A 21,182-nucleotide genomic window follows, 5' to 3' on the forward strand; every position below is an offset into this window, starting at 1 on the left:
ATATTATTACCCTTATGGTGTAAATATGATAGCGAGAAACAACGATTCTTTTCTGATCCACATATGGTACGCTCACCTGATAAGTGATTAAAGTTAGTTAATTAATGTAAGTAAGTTCGAATGCTCATCGCGGTAGTAGCGTCTGCATGCCTGAAACGTTTTTCAAAAGGCTCAACAGCATACTTAAGAGATGATGATGTATTTTCAATTAAAAAAAAAAACAAGCTTTTTGTATTGATACGACAATCTAAAAATTTAAGACGTTTCATACGATTCCTTTTAATAAACAAACATACAGACAGGAACCACGAGGGCGGGTACGTAGAGAAGGCGTCTTATTAGGTAGCAATGATATTATAATAGAATAAGGATGAAAAACAATGACACGCTTCAACCGCTCGTAGCTAACCCCGTTATTTGCTTTGTTTGTCAAACCTGTTTTATACCAATGTGTACATATGATTGTGAAACATTCACTAGTACATTCGTTATACTAGCTATCTGAGCTGAAGCGCAGAACGACGAAGTCGACAATACACTTTACTTCAATCAGGAGGAGGATACTCGGCGCCTCCGGTGCTTTTGGAAACGGCAGCATCCGTTGTAGCTGCACCAGCAAAAGCACGATTTATATCATTTACGGATACCAAGAACTTTCCTCAGATCTCCCAGCAGGGAGTCTCAAAGCATAAAGGAATTTCAAGAAGAAAGATTTCATAAAAAAAAAAAAAGACAGAAAAAGACTATACACCCCTATGGGAGACTCTAAAAACTCCTAAGAAATTTTCACTTGGCGAGGCATTCTGTCAAGCGTTTTTGCCTTAATTTTATTCTTTTTCTTCTCGCTTTTAACAGCAATTGATCGCAGATAACATGCTTTTGTTCTAGTTCATATGATCCGAATTGAATTTAAGCTATGTTTTACGTTATCAAAGCTTTTCGTATGGGATTCAAGTTGTCTATTGTGTTCCTATCATTGTTGCTATTTATATTGTTACGATTGCAAGTAGTTGATGGATATAAAACGTAATATATGTATAAACAGTACATTTCAACGAAATCATTCGAGGGGAACGGAGTCCATCCGTACACAATCCAGTAAATACGCGGCGATCCGCGGCACCCAAACCTCTCGAAATGTACATGGCAGCGTTTGTATTGCTCAAAATACCTGAACGTTCAGCGCCTCGGAAATGTGGATCGGTCCAGATGGCAAAGGATGATATCCGGCTGCTAAGATCCGTTGAAAAAGAATTTTATATATATATATATTTATCGTACGTCGTAATGTATATAGCTACTATCACTATCAGAACGCATGTGGTTGACTGAATTCTGCTAAATAATGACTATATAAAGTAATAATATTTAGTATTATTATTATTGTTGTGCTTCCCCCATAAGTTTTTTTTCGCGGCGAGCAAACATAGCAGTTACATTTTTGTTTAGTCGTCAACCGGTCGAAATCAACTCTGCCTCACTATGATTATTAAGTATGGTCGTACTGGACTTATAATGTGGTCAAATATGCAGCGGATGATTGAATGGAAGCGTTCTCCTCAGTCCGGCTATAGGGGCATACAAATACAGGCAGTTAAGCGGCCCTCAACGAATGCTGAGCCGCTTTTCTATAATTATGACAATTTAATGATGTAGAAGGGAGAGCAGAGATTGAAATGCACAAATCAACTGGTAAAACACACACATTTAGAGAACAAGCAATGAGTTAGTAGAATTTTCACAAGATGGCCATTGTTTATTGTCGTTAATTTGCTACATCTGTACGCAATTACAGTCTTCTTTCTGTTACTGTGCCTTGGCCATATGAGAACGGTCATCAAAAGAATTCATATACTCTTAACTGCTTGAATATATATATATATCGGTTTAACAACGAATGTGGAAGATTAACGATAAATCGTTGTTTGTAGCGCATGGGGAAATTTAAATATGACCCAGTTTTTAACACTGAGGAATATGGTTGATAACCCAAAAATTAACACCGAAGACGTAAATATATCATTATCGATTGAGTAAGTTAGCTAGACGATGCTGTTTCCGCAGCAAGTGATGATCCATATAGTAAATCGCTATGCATATTCGAAGGACCCCACTTTCTTAGCAGTGTTCATTGGTCTAATTAATTATTGCTATTGCTGATGGTCAGTTACCAGCTCGAAGTTTTACCCTTTCTACGTACGATAAGTGGTTACGAAGTAAGAATCCACGAATTCAGTAATCGAACTAGGTCAGGCGTTCTGTTAAAAAAAAAAACATTTCATTAACTCTTCGTTGTTGTTCACCATAATCATTGGATGATTACATATAAATAAATCTCTGTACAGATCTTCCTGATGATGTGCAAACTACGATGACGTGCAATACGGTTCCAAATTAAACTGACAAATAATTTATGTGTGTGCGTATAAACGCGTTGTTATGTGTTTTTCTATGTGTGTTTTGGACCATAGCCTAACAAAACTATCGGCTGAGATATTTCCCGAGCTTCATTTCCAACTATTTTCTACGCTTCGACCTCTCAGTCCAGCTGTTTAGAAAAATGGCCTATTTTTATCTGTTTTTTTGCTCTTCTTTTATCCAAATATATTTGATCCATCGTTTGTGTCTTCAATGCTCGTTTAACCATACATTTTCGTCGACTGCCCAACCGAAGCCAAGCCTGTGAGCCGCTGTCACAAAAGCGGTTCCGAAAACAAAGACAAGCGGATGAGAACGAAAAAAAAAACGAAGGAATATGGAGAAGCAAAGAACAGTCGCAGGCTGGAGCGACAGGAGGGCGGAGATAGCGCCTTGGCTCTCAAACTTTACCAGGCCCTGACCTATCAGGTTCGCTTTTACCTAGACAAGTTTAAGTGGAGGAAACAAGCTATACCTCGCTTCTCTGTCGCTCATATGCGAAAATGATATTGCCTACCATTAATTTACCAAGAATGGGCGGGCATCACTGACAGTTGGGTAGCACGAAGGAAAAAACGAGCATACTTGAAAGATAGGAAAGAAAATAGGCCGAAGGTAAACATCGCTGCGTTCAGGCGTGACGGTCAATTTGACCGGAAAAGGCATGAATGAAAGTAAGCAGGCGGCTGACAAAAAAATTCTAGACATCGCAAACGAAACATAAAACCTGCTTTCTCAAAGACATCTTTGTCTACGAAAAGGCCAGGGTAACATGCGCAATCAGGGAAGCTATGGACGCAAGCTGTTAAATACTTATTGTCTAATTACTTTAGCACAATGTGCTATTGAGCAACAGAGACATAATAAAAATGGCTGCATCGTATCATATGCGTATACTATGGTTTCTTAGAGCACTTTTCAAGAATCTTTCTAATGAATATAATGATTGTTATTATAGATAACTTGACAAAAATATGCAAAAGCTAGTGCACCATCATGGCAAGAACCGTATAACCAATATACTGATGAGAAAAACAATTGTTTGTAAATATCTCTATCTTGATCTAACGACTCCTGATAACTACTTTAGTTTTTCATCGTAACGATTTTTATGCAGACTAGTAAATTATAAATATTGCTGTGGTGGAAGGTACCGATTTCGGCTACAATAGATGCTGACTCTTAGGGGTGGCATGGTCTGTCGAACGTTAATCTTTGGTACCTTTTTGGGTGGGTATTTGGGATAACTCCGGATGAACATTGCGGCCATCGCTGACTCACATTTCAGCTTTGACAAATGTTTACTGCGGCATATTGCTAACATTCCGTTTCATGAGCCTTTTGGAGGACGACCCAAATGATCCACCAAAGGATGCAGGCTAGATAGCCAAGAATCGATAAAGACATATGACATATAATAATTCACATCGGGGCCGACACCTCGCGGTGTAGGTCTGCCCCTTTCGGCAGGACCGCCCCTTAAATCGTCTTCACGGTTCAGATCCAAGGTGATTCAAATACAAGAAATAAATCCTACATGTTAACTATGTTAGCTATCTCTCTCTCTCTTTGTACCTATATATATCTATCAATCTATCTATCTACCTACCGAGTTACACAGTGAACGTGAATAAAGGACATTATTAGATATATGTATTTATTTAACACCTAAATAGGCCAAATAAGATTATTCTGAGACTCACCATGAGTGTTCGGCAGGTTGCTCCATGCTCAATACACGTGAATTTCATTCCGCGTATGCGAAGTAACCCTTGTATCGTTTCCAGCTTCGAGAAGTCTTCATCCTCATAAAGGACACTTTCACAAAGGTTTCCTACTATGATGGCGAGAATGACAAAAGTGAAGAAATACCAGAACCCAGCGAGAACACGAGTTGCGGTGGCGCTGAATTAAAGCGTATTGAAGGAAAGACGAATATTAAGATTTTAAATTTTGCGATAAAATAGGCCCCTATTGAAGGGATGTGATTAGCTGTACTGACGCTTATTGCCTAAAACTTTATCTGAGCCTGTTTAAGATCGAAGGATCCGTATTTCAGTATGTCGATAAGGAATGACGAACGAGGTCGCCTGCGATTATTGTTAATGGCCATGGGGTCTAACAAATTGAATATCTTTACTTCTCGGCCCATTTTAAGGAATACAGCCGGCAAAGCCATAGTTGTCGACCTGAAGCTATTCGATCTAAGCATCCTATCTAAAGACTGAGAGAGCAAACACACATATAAGCAGGTAACTGCGTCGTGAAATGAAGGACCGCTTCAGCATATAATGCTGGACATCTGTAACCTTTGAAAAAGCATTTCCCCTAGTTGAGTTTCAGTCGTCCTTTTTACAATAGAATTCGATGCTTCAAAAGCCAGATTGGGGATCTTAGTGGAAGTAGTCTGGAGTGATCGAACAGGAGAACAGATTGCCGTTATAATCACTTCTCTTATTACTCCAATTGCAAAGATAATCTAGGTTGAAATCTAAGCAGAGAAAGACTTTGGTTCTTCAGAAAAGTAATTCTATAAAAGAAGAGAGCAAGCGCATATTGCTTAGTAAATTCGGTTGATGACGCCATAAGTCTCGTATATATTGTATAAGGATAGAATGCGATTATTTAATAAGTTAACCTTATATATATAATCGGGCTATAGCTAATTATGATTTCGTTATTGTAATTAGCAATTTTTAATCATTTTACAAGTTAGGCCAAAACTTTAATGAGGTTCGTATTGCTAGACAAAGTTAAACGTAAAGCCATTTTTGTGACACAAGTATGGATTGCTAGATTTATTGACTAACAATTGACTAAATATATAATACGGTAGTTACCGTACGTCATAGCGGTAGTGTTCTATTTACTTTGGATCGAGGTGCATTCTTTGATGTAATAACGTCGTAAACACAAACAGTAAGCAGCTAACAATGCCCAGTTGGTTATCTACTTCTTCCGCCGGCCCGTTTACGCCATCGCCCGTATTCACGTACTCCGACAGGCAGAAACGTGCGCACATGTACATGATCAGTGCGGTCAGGAGTCCAGCGACCACCGTATACATCCACACCTATAAGCAACAGTTGGGTCGCAAGCATTCAATCAGGCAAATTACAAACATCGTCAGATCGACATACATACTATATGGGTAATATACTGAATACAACTCAAAAACGACTTTTCCAACTTGGAGTTAGTTGCAAGGCATTCTTCTTAAATGCAAAACAGGTTAGAGAAATTCACATTGTCGATCACTGACCTCTCTAGTTAGTGGCAAAAAGAAAGACCAAACCCCTCCTGGCTTTCGTGGGACGGGGGCTTTGACAACGGCCACAAGTTGGGCCGTCATAAACGGCAGGGTGAAATCGACAGCCCGCAGGCGCTCATCCGAGACAATCAGGTCGGCAATCGCCACGTTAGCTTTCTGAAACATGTCAGTATAACAGCATATGTTGAATATATATATATATATATATATATATATATATATATATATATATATACTATGCGCGTTATGCCGACAATTTTCAATACATTTGAATCCCCATTTCTCGTTTGCAACAGATTTTATGTCCACAATTATGGCATGATATTATGAGTACACGTTTCGACTGATTTTCTGAGACTCTGCAGAACAAAAAAAGCATATTTTTACTCTGTTTTGGGACGCTATTATCTATGAACCGTGTGACTGGAAGTGATGTGACGTATATGAACGTTTCGGTTTGAATGTATTTTATACTTTTTAATTGTAATTTTTTTTATATATATTCCAAGTGGAAATCTTTTTGGCACTTTTTGGTTGAAAGATGGATTATTTACGCTAATAGCATAATTAAAACTTGAGCAGTTTCTCTATATTTTGAGTTTTACATCCAGTATCGCCGTTAGGAATACCATCAGACCGACGGTCACAACTCCTGCCAGCGCGATCGTGTGTCTATGCTCGGGTTCGAACCTATATCACTATAGGTCCGTAAGGTTATCGTGCAAATACATAACCCATTGAGCTATGACGGGCACCGGTCTATCACCGTAATATCAAATAGTATTCAATTAGTTTGGAAATACCTGCTGAGCTAGCGCTCAGGCTCGTTCAACTTTTCCAGAGTAATTCTACCACTGTCAATGTTCAGTAAAGTATTCAACTGGATTTCAACAAAAACAAAAAATGGCCTACTTTTCGAAATCGAACGACGACCTTTCGCACGAAATTCAAAAAGCAACGCGGTCGCTTGTTAAATCTTTATTTTGGGTCATAACGGCTTCGAAGCCCAGATTAATACCCCCCCGCCGCTCAAAAGTGTGTAACCAGTACGACAATTATAACAACATACTCACATGACACCTATTTACAGACGCCGGTGCCGGGAGCTGATTTTCATTGCTTTCCAACAATAGTGGAGTTCCATCGATATGGAGCTAGATAAATTGATAAATCCAAAAAACAAGAAACTGCAAGAAACACGTTTCCCTCTTAAATCAGCTTTTAGGCAAATATCGTCATAAAAAGTGTGCCAGAGCACGAAAGCTAGCTATACGAAAACCAGAAGAGTGACAGTAAAGATTATGGTACAGAGTTGGAGACCTCCTACCCTCAAACAATGTTCGGTTGGTCATGCGGAACGAGAAGGGGCGGAGTGGTCCTTAGCAGGCAGCTCAACAGTAAGACACGAGCTACAAGAGTAGTAGCCACTCTATAGGAGTCATACGTAGCTTGTTTACGAGTTATGGTTACATAGATCCAGAGAACGTTGTAATCCTCATTACACCTTTTCTCTCTTTTTATCTAACGGTAGATGCCCGGCTGTGGCAGTTGAAGAGGAAGCTTAGAGTAGCAATAATGTTAGTTGCTATCGAAAGCAGGGGACGGGGGGTGCGGGAGATGATGTTACTGGTACTGCAGATGTGAATGCGTCTGCTTCAGCCTGATGTCATATAGTAAAATCATTATCACTGTTGCTATTATACAACGGCTAGGATCTGAAACAGGGTAGCGCCGAGAACACGTGACCTTAGAACGTCAGATAAAAGCGAGTGGATTCACTGCTACTATCGGCGTCATCGCACGTCAACAACAACAGTACCTCAACATTTTGAGGCAGAGATCCCTCCAGTGAATAAGTTACAAGTTACTAATGGGTAATCCTAACTCACGTAGACGGCGACGCTGTATACCGCTATACCACATGAGCTCTTTGCTCACGCGAAGGGGTTTAAAGCTCTCACATTTCAGTGATTTGCACGGGCCAACACTGGCGAAAGGAAGCAAGACGTACTCCTTAATAGGTCAGGTCAGACAAGGATGGGGCTGCACGTTATCATACGATAGAAGGACATCAACGTACGCCACAATTTCCGTGCGTCTACAGAATTGACGGAAAAGTCTTAAACTGATAATTGTTTTGATGATTAGTTGCTAAAGTTTAAACGGCTCTATTTACAATGTAACTTCAATAATAGTGTAGTCTTCCACATCTACCCAAGTAATGACGTCTTTGTTGGTCAAAGATATTGGCTAAACCCGTTTGTCGTAAAGTATGGCCACAAAACCGCTTTTTTATGCGTACATTTAAAATAAATTGTTTTGCTCATTAACACGCATAGATTCTAATTATTGTTCACATAAGTATCTAGTTGTTTGCGTAGCTAATATTGCTATATAGCCGGATAGTCTGGGTGACTAACGCTTTTCTCTTTGAGTCCGTTACCTTTTCAGTCATTCGTATGGCTGTTGTCCTGCTATTCCAAACGTTTGTTGGAGAGATCCCGGATAACTCGTAAAAAGGCAAATTCTTCATGCTATACCCTAAAATAGATGATTCTAAGGCTTCTTAACACGAACAGATTAACTCAAGGTGTTAAAAAAATAAAAATAAGAAGACAGATGATATTGCTAGATATTTATGTGTGCCCATATATGCACATTGGAAAATTTCGACCGTCCAATCGGCCAATATACTCATTTAGGTTAGCTTCGCATCACTGTCTTTTAAACAGGCGCTGTTTGATAATGTACTGCAAAATCCAGAACAGTGTCAAGCGACGACGTCGTTGGCAATTGATGGACGAGGAGTTCCCGCTCCTGCGACGTAGCCGTTACTATAAGCTAGCTTTTGCCTAGCTTGCATCGGCTGGCGTAACTACAGATTCTCTTTGATGAACAAGAAGACGCCGGATCGGCGAAACGTCGATGTGTTTTGCTCGGAGACACACTGTAATCTCACGTGCGCTTTTGCTGGTTTCCCCTTGCGTTTCCTGCTACATTCTCTATTGTCACCCGGCTAGACTGGCTCACTAGATCAGACCTGCCGGCCGAACCATCGAACACGGTATGGAACAGCCGGAAACGACGCGCGTCTGATCAGGATGAATTTGATCGGACTGGATTGTCACTGATTGTTACAGTGCGCAAATAGAAACTACCTTCTCTTTGATTCTTGTGCAGATGAAAAAGACGTTTGCTGCTATACCTGCTACAGGTTGCTTGTTGTCATTGGCATTCTCCTCTCGGATCCCCGCATATGATAGTATAAAATGATGATGATTCTGATACGGACAATGCTGGAGCTTTCAATACCAGTAGAAACGCATCTGATGTTTGTATGTTAATGTATATTTGTGGAAAATATTTACAATTTGATTTATGCTATATATTAAAGGTATATTGGCACATCTAAGCAATTTCTACAAAAGGACATAAATACGTGTTTATTGTTGCTACTGGTTTTTATACGTTAAGGATACAAGGTTTTGCTCGAAAGATCCACATATACCATAATATATATTGTTACAGATGATCATATCAGTTGCATGATGATATATAACTTTTGCAGACCCTGAGCGTCGGAAACCGCTGTCTCGTCACCAGTAATAGAGCGCCGGGTTAATTCTGCTCTTCTTTGAGTGATTTATGATCACCCTGAGCTAGGTATTGATGAGTCTGCCTTTGCTTAAAATGCCCATGCTTTGTCATTTAGTTCCCTTCTTACATCAAACATAAGTGCGGACCCTTTGATACTCATGTTTGTTTCTCAAAGTAGAGCAAGCACAAAGCGTTTGCTAGACAGAAGGCACAAATTCAAAGTTGTGAAACTTTGCTTGTGGGTACCAGACATGCAGGCGAATGTCTTGCTATAAACTCGGTCAGAGGTTAGCCAGCCTTTAGTGATATCCGGTGCCCCGGCCTTTTGCCTTATGCAACATATAGGAACCAACAAGGGCTGACAAAAATCGGTTTTGTGTCGAAAGCACCGTTTTTGTAATTGCAACCCAGTAATCTAAAGCTCTCTTATTTGCCTTTCTTTTTTGTTAGACGAGTACTAATCGCGGTAATTTTACTAATGTTTTTCTCTGTTTTCTTCAATGTATTTACGCTTAACATTTTTTTTAAATATAATTGCCACACTTGTATAAGTAAGCGCTTGTAAGTTTTTTAATTACTTTCTGCACACTTCTTTTATGTGATGATATTTAATGACTGTTCAGAACCTACCTCTGTATAAAAAAATCGAAATTTGTGCTAGAGCTGCTAAGGTGGCTATGGTCGGAATAAATTTAACTCTGTAAAAACATAGTTTTTGCTACAGTGCAATGGTAGCATACCACTGAACTCGCGTTGAGACCCAGCTTCGAGTCCGTGCGTAGATACACTTTGTTTCGTGCTGGACTCTGGTTTTGCTTAATGTTTCAAGTATCAGGTACAAAATTTCGAAAATTTATTTATTTACAAGCAGGTAATTATTATCAGGAAGGTCTCGGGGATCCGTGATGCGCATTCGTCACAGGGGATCAGCGGTACTTAATACGAACCTCACAAATTCCCTTAATCTGCGTTCATCCACCCTCAAAAGGTCAGCATTAGCAGATTGAACGTTCTTACACATTTTAGCCGCCAAGGTATATCGTCTTCGGATTGGTTCAGAATTACAAGAATACGTACTCTGTATGTGGCACACCATTCGACTGAATTTGCGTTGTAAAAGGTAAAGGTCAAATAGGTTGCCATTAAGGTTAGGACCAGAATGGCTGTAGTGTTATGGTCACTGGTCCCGATTGTTCGCCTAACAGGCTCTTTGGCTTTTCATATAACATCCCCCTCTTTTTATGATAATCTAATTAGACAACCATGACTAGTGACAATAGAAGCGTAGTCACTTTCCGTTTCCCCAGATCATTCAGATCTGCTGGGTACATTCGGTTCCGTTCTGAGCTGGCTAGGTAAAATTAGTAAAAATCATTCTTATTAGTACAGTTAATGTGGACAGTAATTGTCACTGGGCAATGCTTATTTTATCTGCCAAAGACGCGCGCTCTTGAGTTATAACAATCGTCCCCAACGTCGTCCTATGCCTATGTGCCAACAACGTTTTATCAGTGTCCATTTTAAATGGTTTGCTAGTTAATTTTGATAAAAAGTACGCTTATAATAAACAGATCTGACCGACATATAAAATAACAGGACTTCTGCTTACGGGCACTCGAGATCATCAGTTCGAAAACTTACAACTTTGTTTTGTACCAACATCTCTTAGACGCAATCAACAACATATGATCTATTAAGATAATCGTAAAAACCAGCAGCTGCATGTGTTCATTTTGTTCACTCACCGTCGTTTATGAAAAGCTTATCTCCAATTGTGTTCAAGGGCACCGGCACACACCCGTCAAGGTACTGGTTTTCATTGGAAACGTGAGCTTGCACAGCCTTCTGAGACTCGTTTAAAGATAAACTCTAGATTGGTACTCGAGGCACGTGGTACACGTTGGGCATAGAACCATTTCCTTCAAACCAGAACGGCTTATATAAACTACTATCCTAAGGCAAGATATAAAATGACAAACATGGTTGATTGAATACATCTAATACATATATATGCATTTACTAGAGCAGGAAAGCTGCATCTCGACTACAGTCAGTTTCTGCGCTAAAGTAGCGGGTCAGGCTATCGTTGAAACAGACCATGCACCAAGCTCGAGCTAATAATATAGTATGCAGCCAGTTAGAGTGCACCTACGGATATTTTCGAAGAGAAGCGAGCGTACTCCTTCTGGCAGAAACTGACCCGTGCAGTATAAGCATCTGTTCGTAAAACGTCCAACTTGTTTTTATGATGAGAGGGTGCTGTTTTTACACTTCTAACTCTTAAAAATTCGAGAAAAGTATTGTAAATCACTAACATATATATATATAATTTACTTAGTCACATTGTAGTTTTATACTATACCAATTTACTGTATATAACTTTTTGGTATAGTTACATTCTAGACCGTACCGAATGTCGATTCAACTCCAGCATCTCTGCCTGATATTTAACGCAAACACTATGCCTATACGATACAATGTTGTCCCTAGTCCAAGTCATATTACAGGATAGTTTTCTCCATTTTAACCCAATGCTTTCTGAATATTCAAGGCACATCGTTCAGTGGTATTTAGATATGATGTGGCGCTCTATAAAAGTATACCAAATTACGATACTACCGCTTGATTTCTTTTCTATTTGTTAACTCATTAGTTAGGGACAATGGATTCTTTGTCTGACAGCGCGTAACGCTATATCATCCACTTTATTTTTCATTTTTTCGCGATCTTTAAGCTCCAATGTCGGTCTGCTTCCAACGGCAGGAGCATCCCGCAGAGGAGGCAGGAATTTCGAATGCTGAGCATTGTTTAAAGTACGCGCGTTTCTATCTTCTTTGCATTTCCCCGTTCCAACAGCTACCATAAACGTTTGCAGCCCGTTATCTGTCGTACGTGTGTCAGATAAGGGAAAGACTGCGAAGTTCAGAAAGACTGTAAAACGATGGGCGTGAGTCGGGAACGTTTTCTTAGGGGGAGGGGGCGTAGACGGGGGACGGTGAAAGGGGATCGAGTTGGTGATGAGTTCTTGGACGCTAACGGCAAAGAAAGGTGCATTCCCTCGACGACATCCGTCATGCATTTCAAGGCAACTCAAAGGACCGCAGAAGGCCACTGGACTATTTTGGAGCCTTCTTGCATCGTCCGTTTTGAAGTAGTCGTCAATAGGTCGGAAAGACCGTCTCACCATGGCGCAAGAACTAACGACGACCTAGGTCATGATGAAAAAGCAAAAAAAAAGCCTAATTCTATAATATGCTTATTAGAGTTATTCGTGCTACCAGCAAATTAATATAATAAAAATAATAATATTATAGCTGCAATCACATGTGCTACCTCTTAGTTAGTTTATTGGGATATTCTCAAGAGTGTCCACTTCTTAACTTCTGAACACTGTTACTCTTAAATTTATCTTAAAATGGCATTGTCTAGAGATTCTACGACGGTTTGTATATTACGAGTCACGCCCAACTGTAAATTCGTTTTTTCTTAGCTAAAGACATCATATACATAAAACACTTATATGAAATATCGACTTATAGATTGCTGTGTACCAATGATCTTGCTTGGTTTACAGCTGATGTTAAATGACTGTTTTGTCCTATCGTTGTTACCCCATTTTCTGCGGCCCTCGTTTGTTTCTGCCGAATTTCTTGTTAAGTGCGAAAAAGCGTAAAGAGCTGGTGCGGATCGTCATGCACAACCGACTTAACTCTCGCCCCCGGCTTGCATGCTGTTAGAACGATCCGTCAACCAGAGATGTTCAGGCCACACAGACATATACAATCTCCTAGTTTTCTACACCCTCGCTACTCTCTCCCTATTCTTCGGCCCTGTTCTGCATTTCAATTTTTTTATTTGTAACTAATCTCTTTATGCTGTTTTTTTTTGGGTCATCTGCGCGATTCGTTCTCCGTGATGTATGAGCCATGCGTCTATACGTTGCAGCCTTTTATTCCTTCTACAGGCTAAACCTAACCCTTGTCCGGTTCCTTTGTCGTATCGAGTCGACCACACGGTGACCAACGATGAGAGAGAGGAGCGGCATCTGAGCGATACCCCCGCACACATCGTAAGGCACCAGCGCTCGATGATTTAAACCGTTCAATAATGGGGGGCTGTAGGCGACAGAAGCCAGAGTTTAGGACGTCGATGGCTTTGCAAAAAGGTCACTGTACGTATTTGTTGACGTGAACATAATCACACGAAGTACATAGTAATATATGCGTACACATGTAATGAATGGTACATACTAGCAAGCAGCGAACAGCAACTGATTTAACGGGTTGGGACCATTATCGAATTGAGCACGATTACGGACAGCAGTATTCTAATGCAAATATGCTACGTACTGATAGCGGGAAAGAAGCCTGAGGTCCGTTAGGCCTATTGATAATAATATTTCAGCGGCCTTGTGCATCCTTTACGTGGATAAGCACAACCATTGCGTGACGGGAAATCCTAGGAAAAAAAAAATTTTATCAGACCATACTAATGCACGTATAATGATTGACCCGAAGCTCCCATAAAGTAAAAAGGGTTTGGTCGTTTAAAAAGGACAACGACAATAATCAGCTGCAGAACTATAGCGTAGAGAACTGGAAGCGGGGTTGGCGCCCAATTACGGGACTCATTCAAGTGCCTTCAAAGCTGACGTGCTCGAAAGAAAAGAGGTTCCTCTTGGCGCTTTTTAAAACAGTCTACGTTTTGAGGTAGGAGAACATTACCCGCCGGTCTCAGGTGACGAAATAGGCGGATAGCAAAGCGGCCCGGCAAAGGAGGCCCGTTTCCTACGCGACGAATTCTGATTGACATTAATTTGTTCACATAAAGGCGGATCATTTCTCACTGTGTCACCTTAATATAAACGAATGGCCAAGCTTTCTAAACTCCATATAGATGGATCCCCCATAACCGTAACAGTGAAAACTGTCACAATACTACGATGTGGGCCTGTTACAGGACGTAAGTGTTTCATGTAAAGCCGATGTCACATTTCGCATTAATTCATAATACAAACATGATAAATGTTAGTCTCTTTTTAGCTAAACCAATTACTACAGACTATACATTATGGTATGGTATATGGTATCGAGTGGAATAAGTTGGATAAGGACGTCCAAATGAAAACAAAAAGTTCAAGCAAAGCGGGTCGATTAGAGGCGTCTCTAGCCTTTCACTGTTTTATAGAACTTTTAAAGCAGAATGGCAGAAAAACCAAGGTTGACATATTGAGCAATCCAATTAAGTTATTACTCCAATTAATTAATACTACGATTAAGTTCAGCTGCCATTGTGTTAACAACGCCTCTTATGGGTCTGAATATTTTAGCGTGTTTTTACAAAGCGTAGAATCCAGCTTTACCTTGCAAATTTATTTATCCAATTATTATGTAGCTATGGTTCTTTCTGATGGGTTGTGCAACTCAGTCCCAACGCCCTCGCAACTGGGTTACCGACCATGGCGGCACGAAGCACGAATTCAACAGGTTAGGAAGGGGACAAGCCAGAGCATTTGAGATGCAACTGGGCATTGAGGAATCATTAGCACCTAGTGATTCAGTTACATCTACGAAGTTACTTGTTCTAAACAAACGCTAAATGTTCCAGTGTCCGATGTCCGGTCAGCAACTAACTTATTCGTTTTTATATGTCCTTGGTCGAAACCGCTGTGTATGGCCGAAAGCTGCTCTGTGTCTGACATATCTCTCAGTAGAACTGAATTTAGCGAAGTCCGCTAATTTCAATATGCAAATGAATAGATACTTCGGCTGTTTGTTGTGTGTAATAGCTGACCATTGCGTCTGTGAACTTGTGGCCACACTCAATCTACAGATATCGCAATAAAGAGAACTTCTGCGTCTGTCCATCTTTGGCAAATTAGAGATGTATCTATGTACATATATATTTAGTCTACCCAGAACAACGAAATAGTTAGTAAACAAAGTTTTCCTACTTAAGGAGTTTTAAGCTCTCAATATAAATTAACTGCTGCATTACTGCGCGTATACTTTGTGCAAGACAAGAAGAGTATGCCTTTATATTGTCGGTGACACGATTCTCAAAAAGGATTAAGCAGAGTTAGTCCTACACTGTCTGTATGTATGAAAAGATTTTTTAATATGGAGATAACAATGAGATTTAGCTACGATCCTATTTACCAACTCTACGAGCAACAAATGAATAACAAGGATCATATTTGAGCCTTAAATCCTAGGACTAAACGATATCATTCACTTAAAACTTCCTCAGACTCATCTGTCCCTGGACTCTACATATCATAGTTTCCCTTTAGAGTTCGTTCTAAGTCACATATTCAACCTCTTCGATTAGCTGAAAGTTTTACCATTCAAAACATTACAAGGAATTAATTGGGCGCAGCATTGGTGATCGACTTAAAATTGACATAATCAGTGTGCTATGATCGATGACATCACGTTTTTCAATGTACCGATCACTTTATTATTAGTAATGTCGTTATTTTTAAGTGATTGTTGACGAATGCGGCCACAACAGGCAAAAACTTCTAGCTGCGTGCATGGTTCCTCTAACGACGCGGCTACCAGCTCGACGAAAAGGATCCTAATGGTGATGATAATTACAGCGGCCGTAGTGACGACAATAACAGCGCCAATAGCATTATTAATTCGTACTCACTTCTGTTAGCATATGCTATATATATATATATATATATATGTATAAAGTTTAGGCTAGTAGCTGAACACCCAAGTACAGCATCTGCGCACCGTAGGCGGTTCTTTTTTCCTTCGGCAACGTGGTGCCTATGCGCGCGGCAGGGCTCCAAATAGAGATTGATGATCCTAGAAAGAGCTAGCGGTGACGCGGCGGCGTCTGCACCAGGCCCTCCGTGGCGGGCCTGATTCTGCTAAGCTTGCACGACCACTGCTGCCACTGCTGCTGCTGGGCTGTCGGGTTGGCGAGAAGCGGGAAGGGGATCGTCTGTCCCGGGTTGCGCAGAGTAGAAAATCTACGTTGTCTCCGCCAGTGCTACGGACGCTTCTGCCGCCATCGCTTCTGTAACGGGTCGTGGTAGTAGGAGTAGTAGCTATGCGACGGAAAGACATTTTTGTGTCCGTGCGGGCCGAAGACCGACGTCGGCTTACCACGACATCTAACAGGGTGGCCAGCAGTGCACGTTGCAAACGAGCGGCCGGCCGGCAGGCAGGCAGGCAGGCGGACAAACATATACATATGGTGATGGTGGAACAATGACGCTGCTATGGCGGTTAGAAAGTTAAGACCTTTCCCGGTTTCCGACAGTCCCTGCTAAGGCTTTCACTTGCGTCCCGGCCCGCAAGGATAAAGGACACGCCAGGGTAAAGTGTCTAGGCAGGTTGGCTGAGTAGAACCAATTTTTATACACATTGGGCCGTTCGTCGTCGGCCTTCGGGCTTGCGCCGCCATCACCAGAACCACCTCGCTCCTATTGCTACTTGTAGCAGTATTTCTGCCCTATTTGTGTCGCTGGTAACCAAAAGAAGACCAGACTATTGAAAGAAACTCTAATGTACATAGGTAACAAGGAGGGGAACCCAAATCTACAGAGCTTGATGTATAAAAATGTGCGTGCGTGCAGGCCGCTGTTCCTCTGCGCATCTTTTGTAATTACTACTTAGTTAACGGTTACATAATAAATAGGTGTTTTAACTTTTTTGAATATACTGTTTACTCTGGAAAGGTGTACAATCTGATGGCATGGCTGACTGATGTTATTGTACATCAGTGCCCTAACTTTCGTTAGGCCGTCTAAAAAATTTCCATGTTAGCGTCAAACAACTTGCAATAACACATACCAAGTGTGCAAAACTGGCACAACGAAAATAAAGAACTATAGTGTACAAAATGTACTATCTCGACGGCTTGTTAATGTTATAAGATGATTTCCTTTTTCCTTTCAATATGTTAGCATCTTTCCTAGAGACAACTATGCACGAGCAAAAGGTCGATGGATCAATATGCAAAACGACCCGCCGACCTACCCAGTAACGACGCCCGCTGCCTGCGTTGTCAGGATATCGTCGAAGAAATCAGCCCTATATTAGTTGCCCGATACTGACCAAACCCAATAAAAGATTAGGGCAAAGCGAAAACGAGGAGGTCCGGCGCAAAGTAGTTTACGTGGAGTATGTGTCTTTGTAGACGTAGAATTATTGCACAAAGTTAGCGTCAGTGTTTGCCAAAGATCCCTTGAGGCTATTAATAGGCTTTGCATTGTAATGAACATTGACATTTAATGAAAACGTGCCAAAAACCCGTCATGAATCGCTTTCGGCGAAATTTTCCCGCCGATATTGGGTCGATGATTTGAACGATTAAGTTCTTAAGCATATAGAGGTAGGAATCTGTCATGTGACGCATCATCTTAATATGACCTGCGGTGTTGACTCGTTGTCTAGATAAGCTAAGCTCTCTAAAGTTTTCTTAAGTTCTCTAGCTGTAGGATTCCTATAATGAGCGAAAGAACCAGTATATGGTATTAACGGTGTTTATATCGTTACTTACAATTTGAACATTACTTCACGTATGACGCATATTAAATCAGTGATTACTTCGTCATTGTTATACAAACCAAATTGACAAAGAGAGAACAACATAGAAATTTTTAATCCATTCAATTAAATAAGAGGAGGTTAGCATCTTCCGGGTTTGTTTCAAGCAATCTAATTATCGTTAAGTAACGCACCTTCAAAGATTTCTATGTTTGCCGAAGTGGGAATCCGTGAACAAGTCTGATTCAGCTCAAGGTAGCGAGTATCTATGTTAACAAGCCGGCTTTGAAAGCGATGGGAATAGCGGTTAGACTTAATGAACTCATTGAAAGCGGACCATAGGTCCAGCTACGACGATATTTTGTCTCTGTCTGAAAAAGTAAATAGTCTTACGTTTTTTTTTGCGTATCGATAACCTTTGATATAGTAATCAAGGCCACCAGATAACATAGATTGCAATTTGAATAATCAAGATACGAAGAAGGAAGCATTTTCTGTACCTCGAATTTTTTCAGTATAAAGCATTCTAAATAGTCGCTCTTGGGGGTGAACGGGGGGCCGGGTAGAGTAGAGCTACTGCATTGATAGACTGAAACATGCCCTCGGCAAGGAATGATATCTGGCTCAATAAAGCTGCCTCTGGTGGGAACTTTGCCGTCTGTTTTACATCAGGCGAACTCGATTTTGAAGCGAAGATAGTATCGAATAATAGTGATAGTCGTTGTATATTTGAGTTTTGAAGACGAAACACAAATGTTTAGCGATAAACAGAGAAAACTGAAAATTTAACATTGAAGAGATTCATTTAGCGGTAGACTGGATGCTTGATGCATGTTTCTTCGCCATGGTAAGCATAGGTAACAAGCGTGCTGCCAGGCTGGTTCAAAGCTCGTTGACAATTAGTACTAAACATAAACAGTAGAGAAAACAGTAAATGAAATACAAAAATAGAATGTTGCTCATAAGGTTAATAATTGCCATTTGTGCGGCTGTTAGAGAAATTCCAAATAAGCCCCAAAAAAAATCCACTCCGGTTCGATCCCTAATGACTGCAATATTTGCGAAAGCTTTTCATTTTCATGGGTATATGAGCAAGCTCATTGTTATATTCGCTAGACAAATCCCACAGCATAAATGAATGAATATGGGTCTCTAAGCTAGCGAACGCCGATTACTTTTCATAAACCCCATATAAATTACTCACTAAGCAATAGTAGAGTGAAGAACATTGGCTTCACGAGTCCAATGTGATACGATCCTTGAAACCTATCCTACAAAGAGTAGATCTTCTAACTAACCGAACATGCTACTAATCATTAAGGAACGACGAATGTAACGCGTCCACTGCTGCAGTTAGCTTGGAGGTTCCTAAAATAGGTCTAAATAAATATAGTATAGAATATACAAAGACACATTATGCTAAAAATCATATTCTCTTGAGTAAGCTTTGTGGACTCCATTTATTCCTAACTATAGATTCACGTTTTTGCCTAGTGTCCATACGCCATGTTTCCATGAAAGGCCTGAATTTCAGCTGAAACAACGACGAACAAGCGTTTGTAAATCTTACCTCTTTGACAAGCTCTCCAATCATACCATTCCACGTGATAGTGCCGTTCTCATAGCGTGTCTCAACCCCATAACTTCCGTCGGGGGAAGTATACAGCTCATAATCCAGCGGTCGTGGCGACCTCTTTTTCATATCCTCCAGTAGATCAATCAGAAAGCCTTTGTATCTCGGACGGTCCTCTGTCAACACCACGGCAGTATCTAATTAGAACCATTTAGCTAGCGTTCAATCAAGTAGAAAGTAAAAAAATAGCGCTGTCATAGCCTGAGTTTCGCTGCATTTTTAAGCAGCAGGACGGCCATCTTTTTTGTCACACTTGTCACACTTTTTTGGCCACATTTGTCGTTGTTATTAGATGAAGCAGTTGTAATGGCTCATGGTAAGCATATTGACTAGTGCATAAGAGACGACGCTGCTCAGACGTAAAAAAAACTTGTATCTCTTCAAATAGTGGGATTACGTCAAGCTAAGTGCCAGCCCTCCATGGAGAAGTCTTGAAAATTATTTGTTAATTGTAGACAGCAGAGATCCGAGTGAATCGTTTTGTCGAGCGGCGGGCAGTCGCAACGTGTGAAACCTTCCTGATCTCACAGTATCACATTCTTTGGTGTTGGCCTGGGCGTTATTAGAGATTGTACGTTTTTTTATCTTGATATTTACACATTATTGTCGTATGCAGTCCAGTTTTTATCATCCCTGATTAACTGCTTTAGAAACAAGTTAATTTCGTTATGGATATTCCTCGATCGAAATACGATTGGGTAAATTATTTTTCGTCATTTTCGTGTGGCAGCCAAACATCGAACATTGTTCTTGTAATAGGCCCCTCGTGAAAGGTTGTCCTTCAATTGTCTTCAGGATTTGTTTTTGGAGGAAGGTGATTCTAGCGGTGTTTTAATCGTTGTAGGAGTTTAATGCAATCTGGCGATTTGTCCAAATGTAGTAAGTATGTAGGTACTTTTCACCCATACAAATCTATATATCAGACACCCCGAATGTGTTATCTATCGATCATAGATTTTGTTTAAAATTCACATACGCCCTGAAAAATAAAGGCCAGCTTATTTAGACTAGATAAGCAATAGTCTTAAACCAGAGTTGATTTCACTGTGACCTTCTTCGTAACCTAGACCCTAGGCTACGTGAACATTTTCAGCATAGCTGTTAGTGAAATCGAACCTAACAGTTTAGTAGTCTGATCTTAACAAGTCAGGCTGGACCTTCACTTTCGATTCCGACTGAACGTTAGGCAATATAGTATCGAATACGAGGCCGGTTCTTTGATCTTAGCGGGTTAGTTCCGTTACAAATTGTGCGAGGCCTTGTACAGCACAGAGTTGAAATAAAATATTCTCTTTAGTCCAGGTGTTTTAAACTGTTTGCGACTAATCAAGGTCGTTGGATGGTTTGTTGACGTATCCCGAATCTATGAGTCTTTGCAGCAGTTTAATAATTCCAAACAACTTTCCATTGCTCCTATCAACCAACAGCAAACCGGTATCAATCGTATTGTTCTATCGGGTAGAGTAATCCCGGAGGCAATTAGCTTAGGTGAGACCGCTATCTCAGACCTCACTACATGGACAACCTTGCAAACAAAGCGACCACTTCGTCGTGAGTATTCTGGAGCTTGCACTGTTTTCGGAAAGCTGATAGATACTATGCTTATTTTCTACTTTTTTCAATAGGAGTTAAGTTCTTTTAGAGTGGAGCTGGCATTCAGATAAGTACGGTCGAGGTGTCTATTATCTCAGCGGAGTTGCCTCGTCGGTCGTCATAAAGATTCGGCCCAGTATGTTTACGAAGTCAGACCAAATGG

The 21,182-nt window shown here is 40.6% G+C and overlaps 1 protein-coding gene across 5 annotated transcripts in view; it reads right to left on the reverse strand.

Moving 5' to 3' along the window:
- The window catches only part of LOC111266441 (glutamate receptor ionotropic, kainate 2), a 113,267-nt gene that overhangs the window by 9,421 nt on the left and 82,664 nt on the right, over positions 1 to 21,182 (reverse strand). For 4 of the 5 annotated variants that reach the window (XM_086970900.1, XM_086970899.1, XM_022843917.2 and 1 more), the window contains 4 exons: positions 19,364 to 19,542; positions 5,681 to 5,845; positions 5,289 to 5,491; positions 4,122 to 4,323 (listed from right to left, as the gene is read on the reverse strand). In XM_086970900.1, coding sequence (XP_086827026.1) covers positions 4,122 to 4,323; positions 5,289 to 5,491; positions 5,681 to 5,845; positions 19,364 to 19,542 — 749 coding nt within the window. The remainder of the gene's footprint in view (positions 1 to 4,121; positions 4,324 to 5,288; positions 5,492 to 5,680; positions 5,846 to 19,363; positions 19,543 to 21,182) is intronic. The other variant, XM_022843922.2, reaches the window with a different exon arrangement.

Source organism: Varroa jacobsoni, unplaced genomic scaffold, assembly GCF_002532875.2.
Source record: "Varroa jacobsoni isolate VJ856 unplaced genomic scaffold, vjacob_1.0 scaffold_1083, whole genome shotgun sequence".
Classification (NCBI taxonomy): Eukaryota; Metazoa; Arthropoda; class Arachnida; order Mesostigmata; family Varroidae; genus Varroa; species Varroa jacobsoni.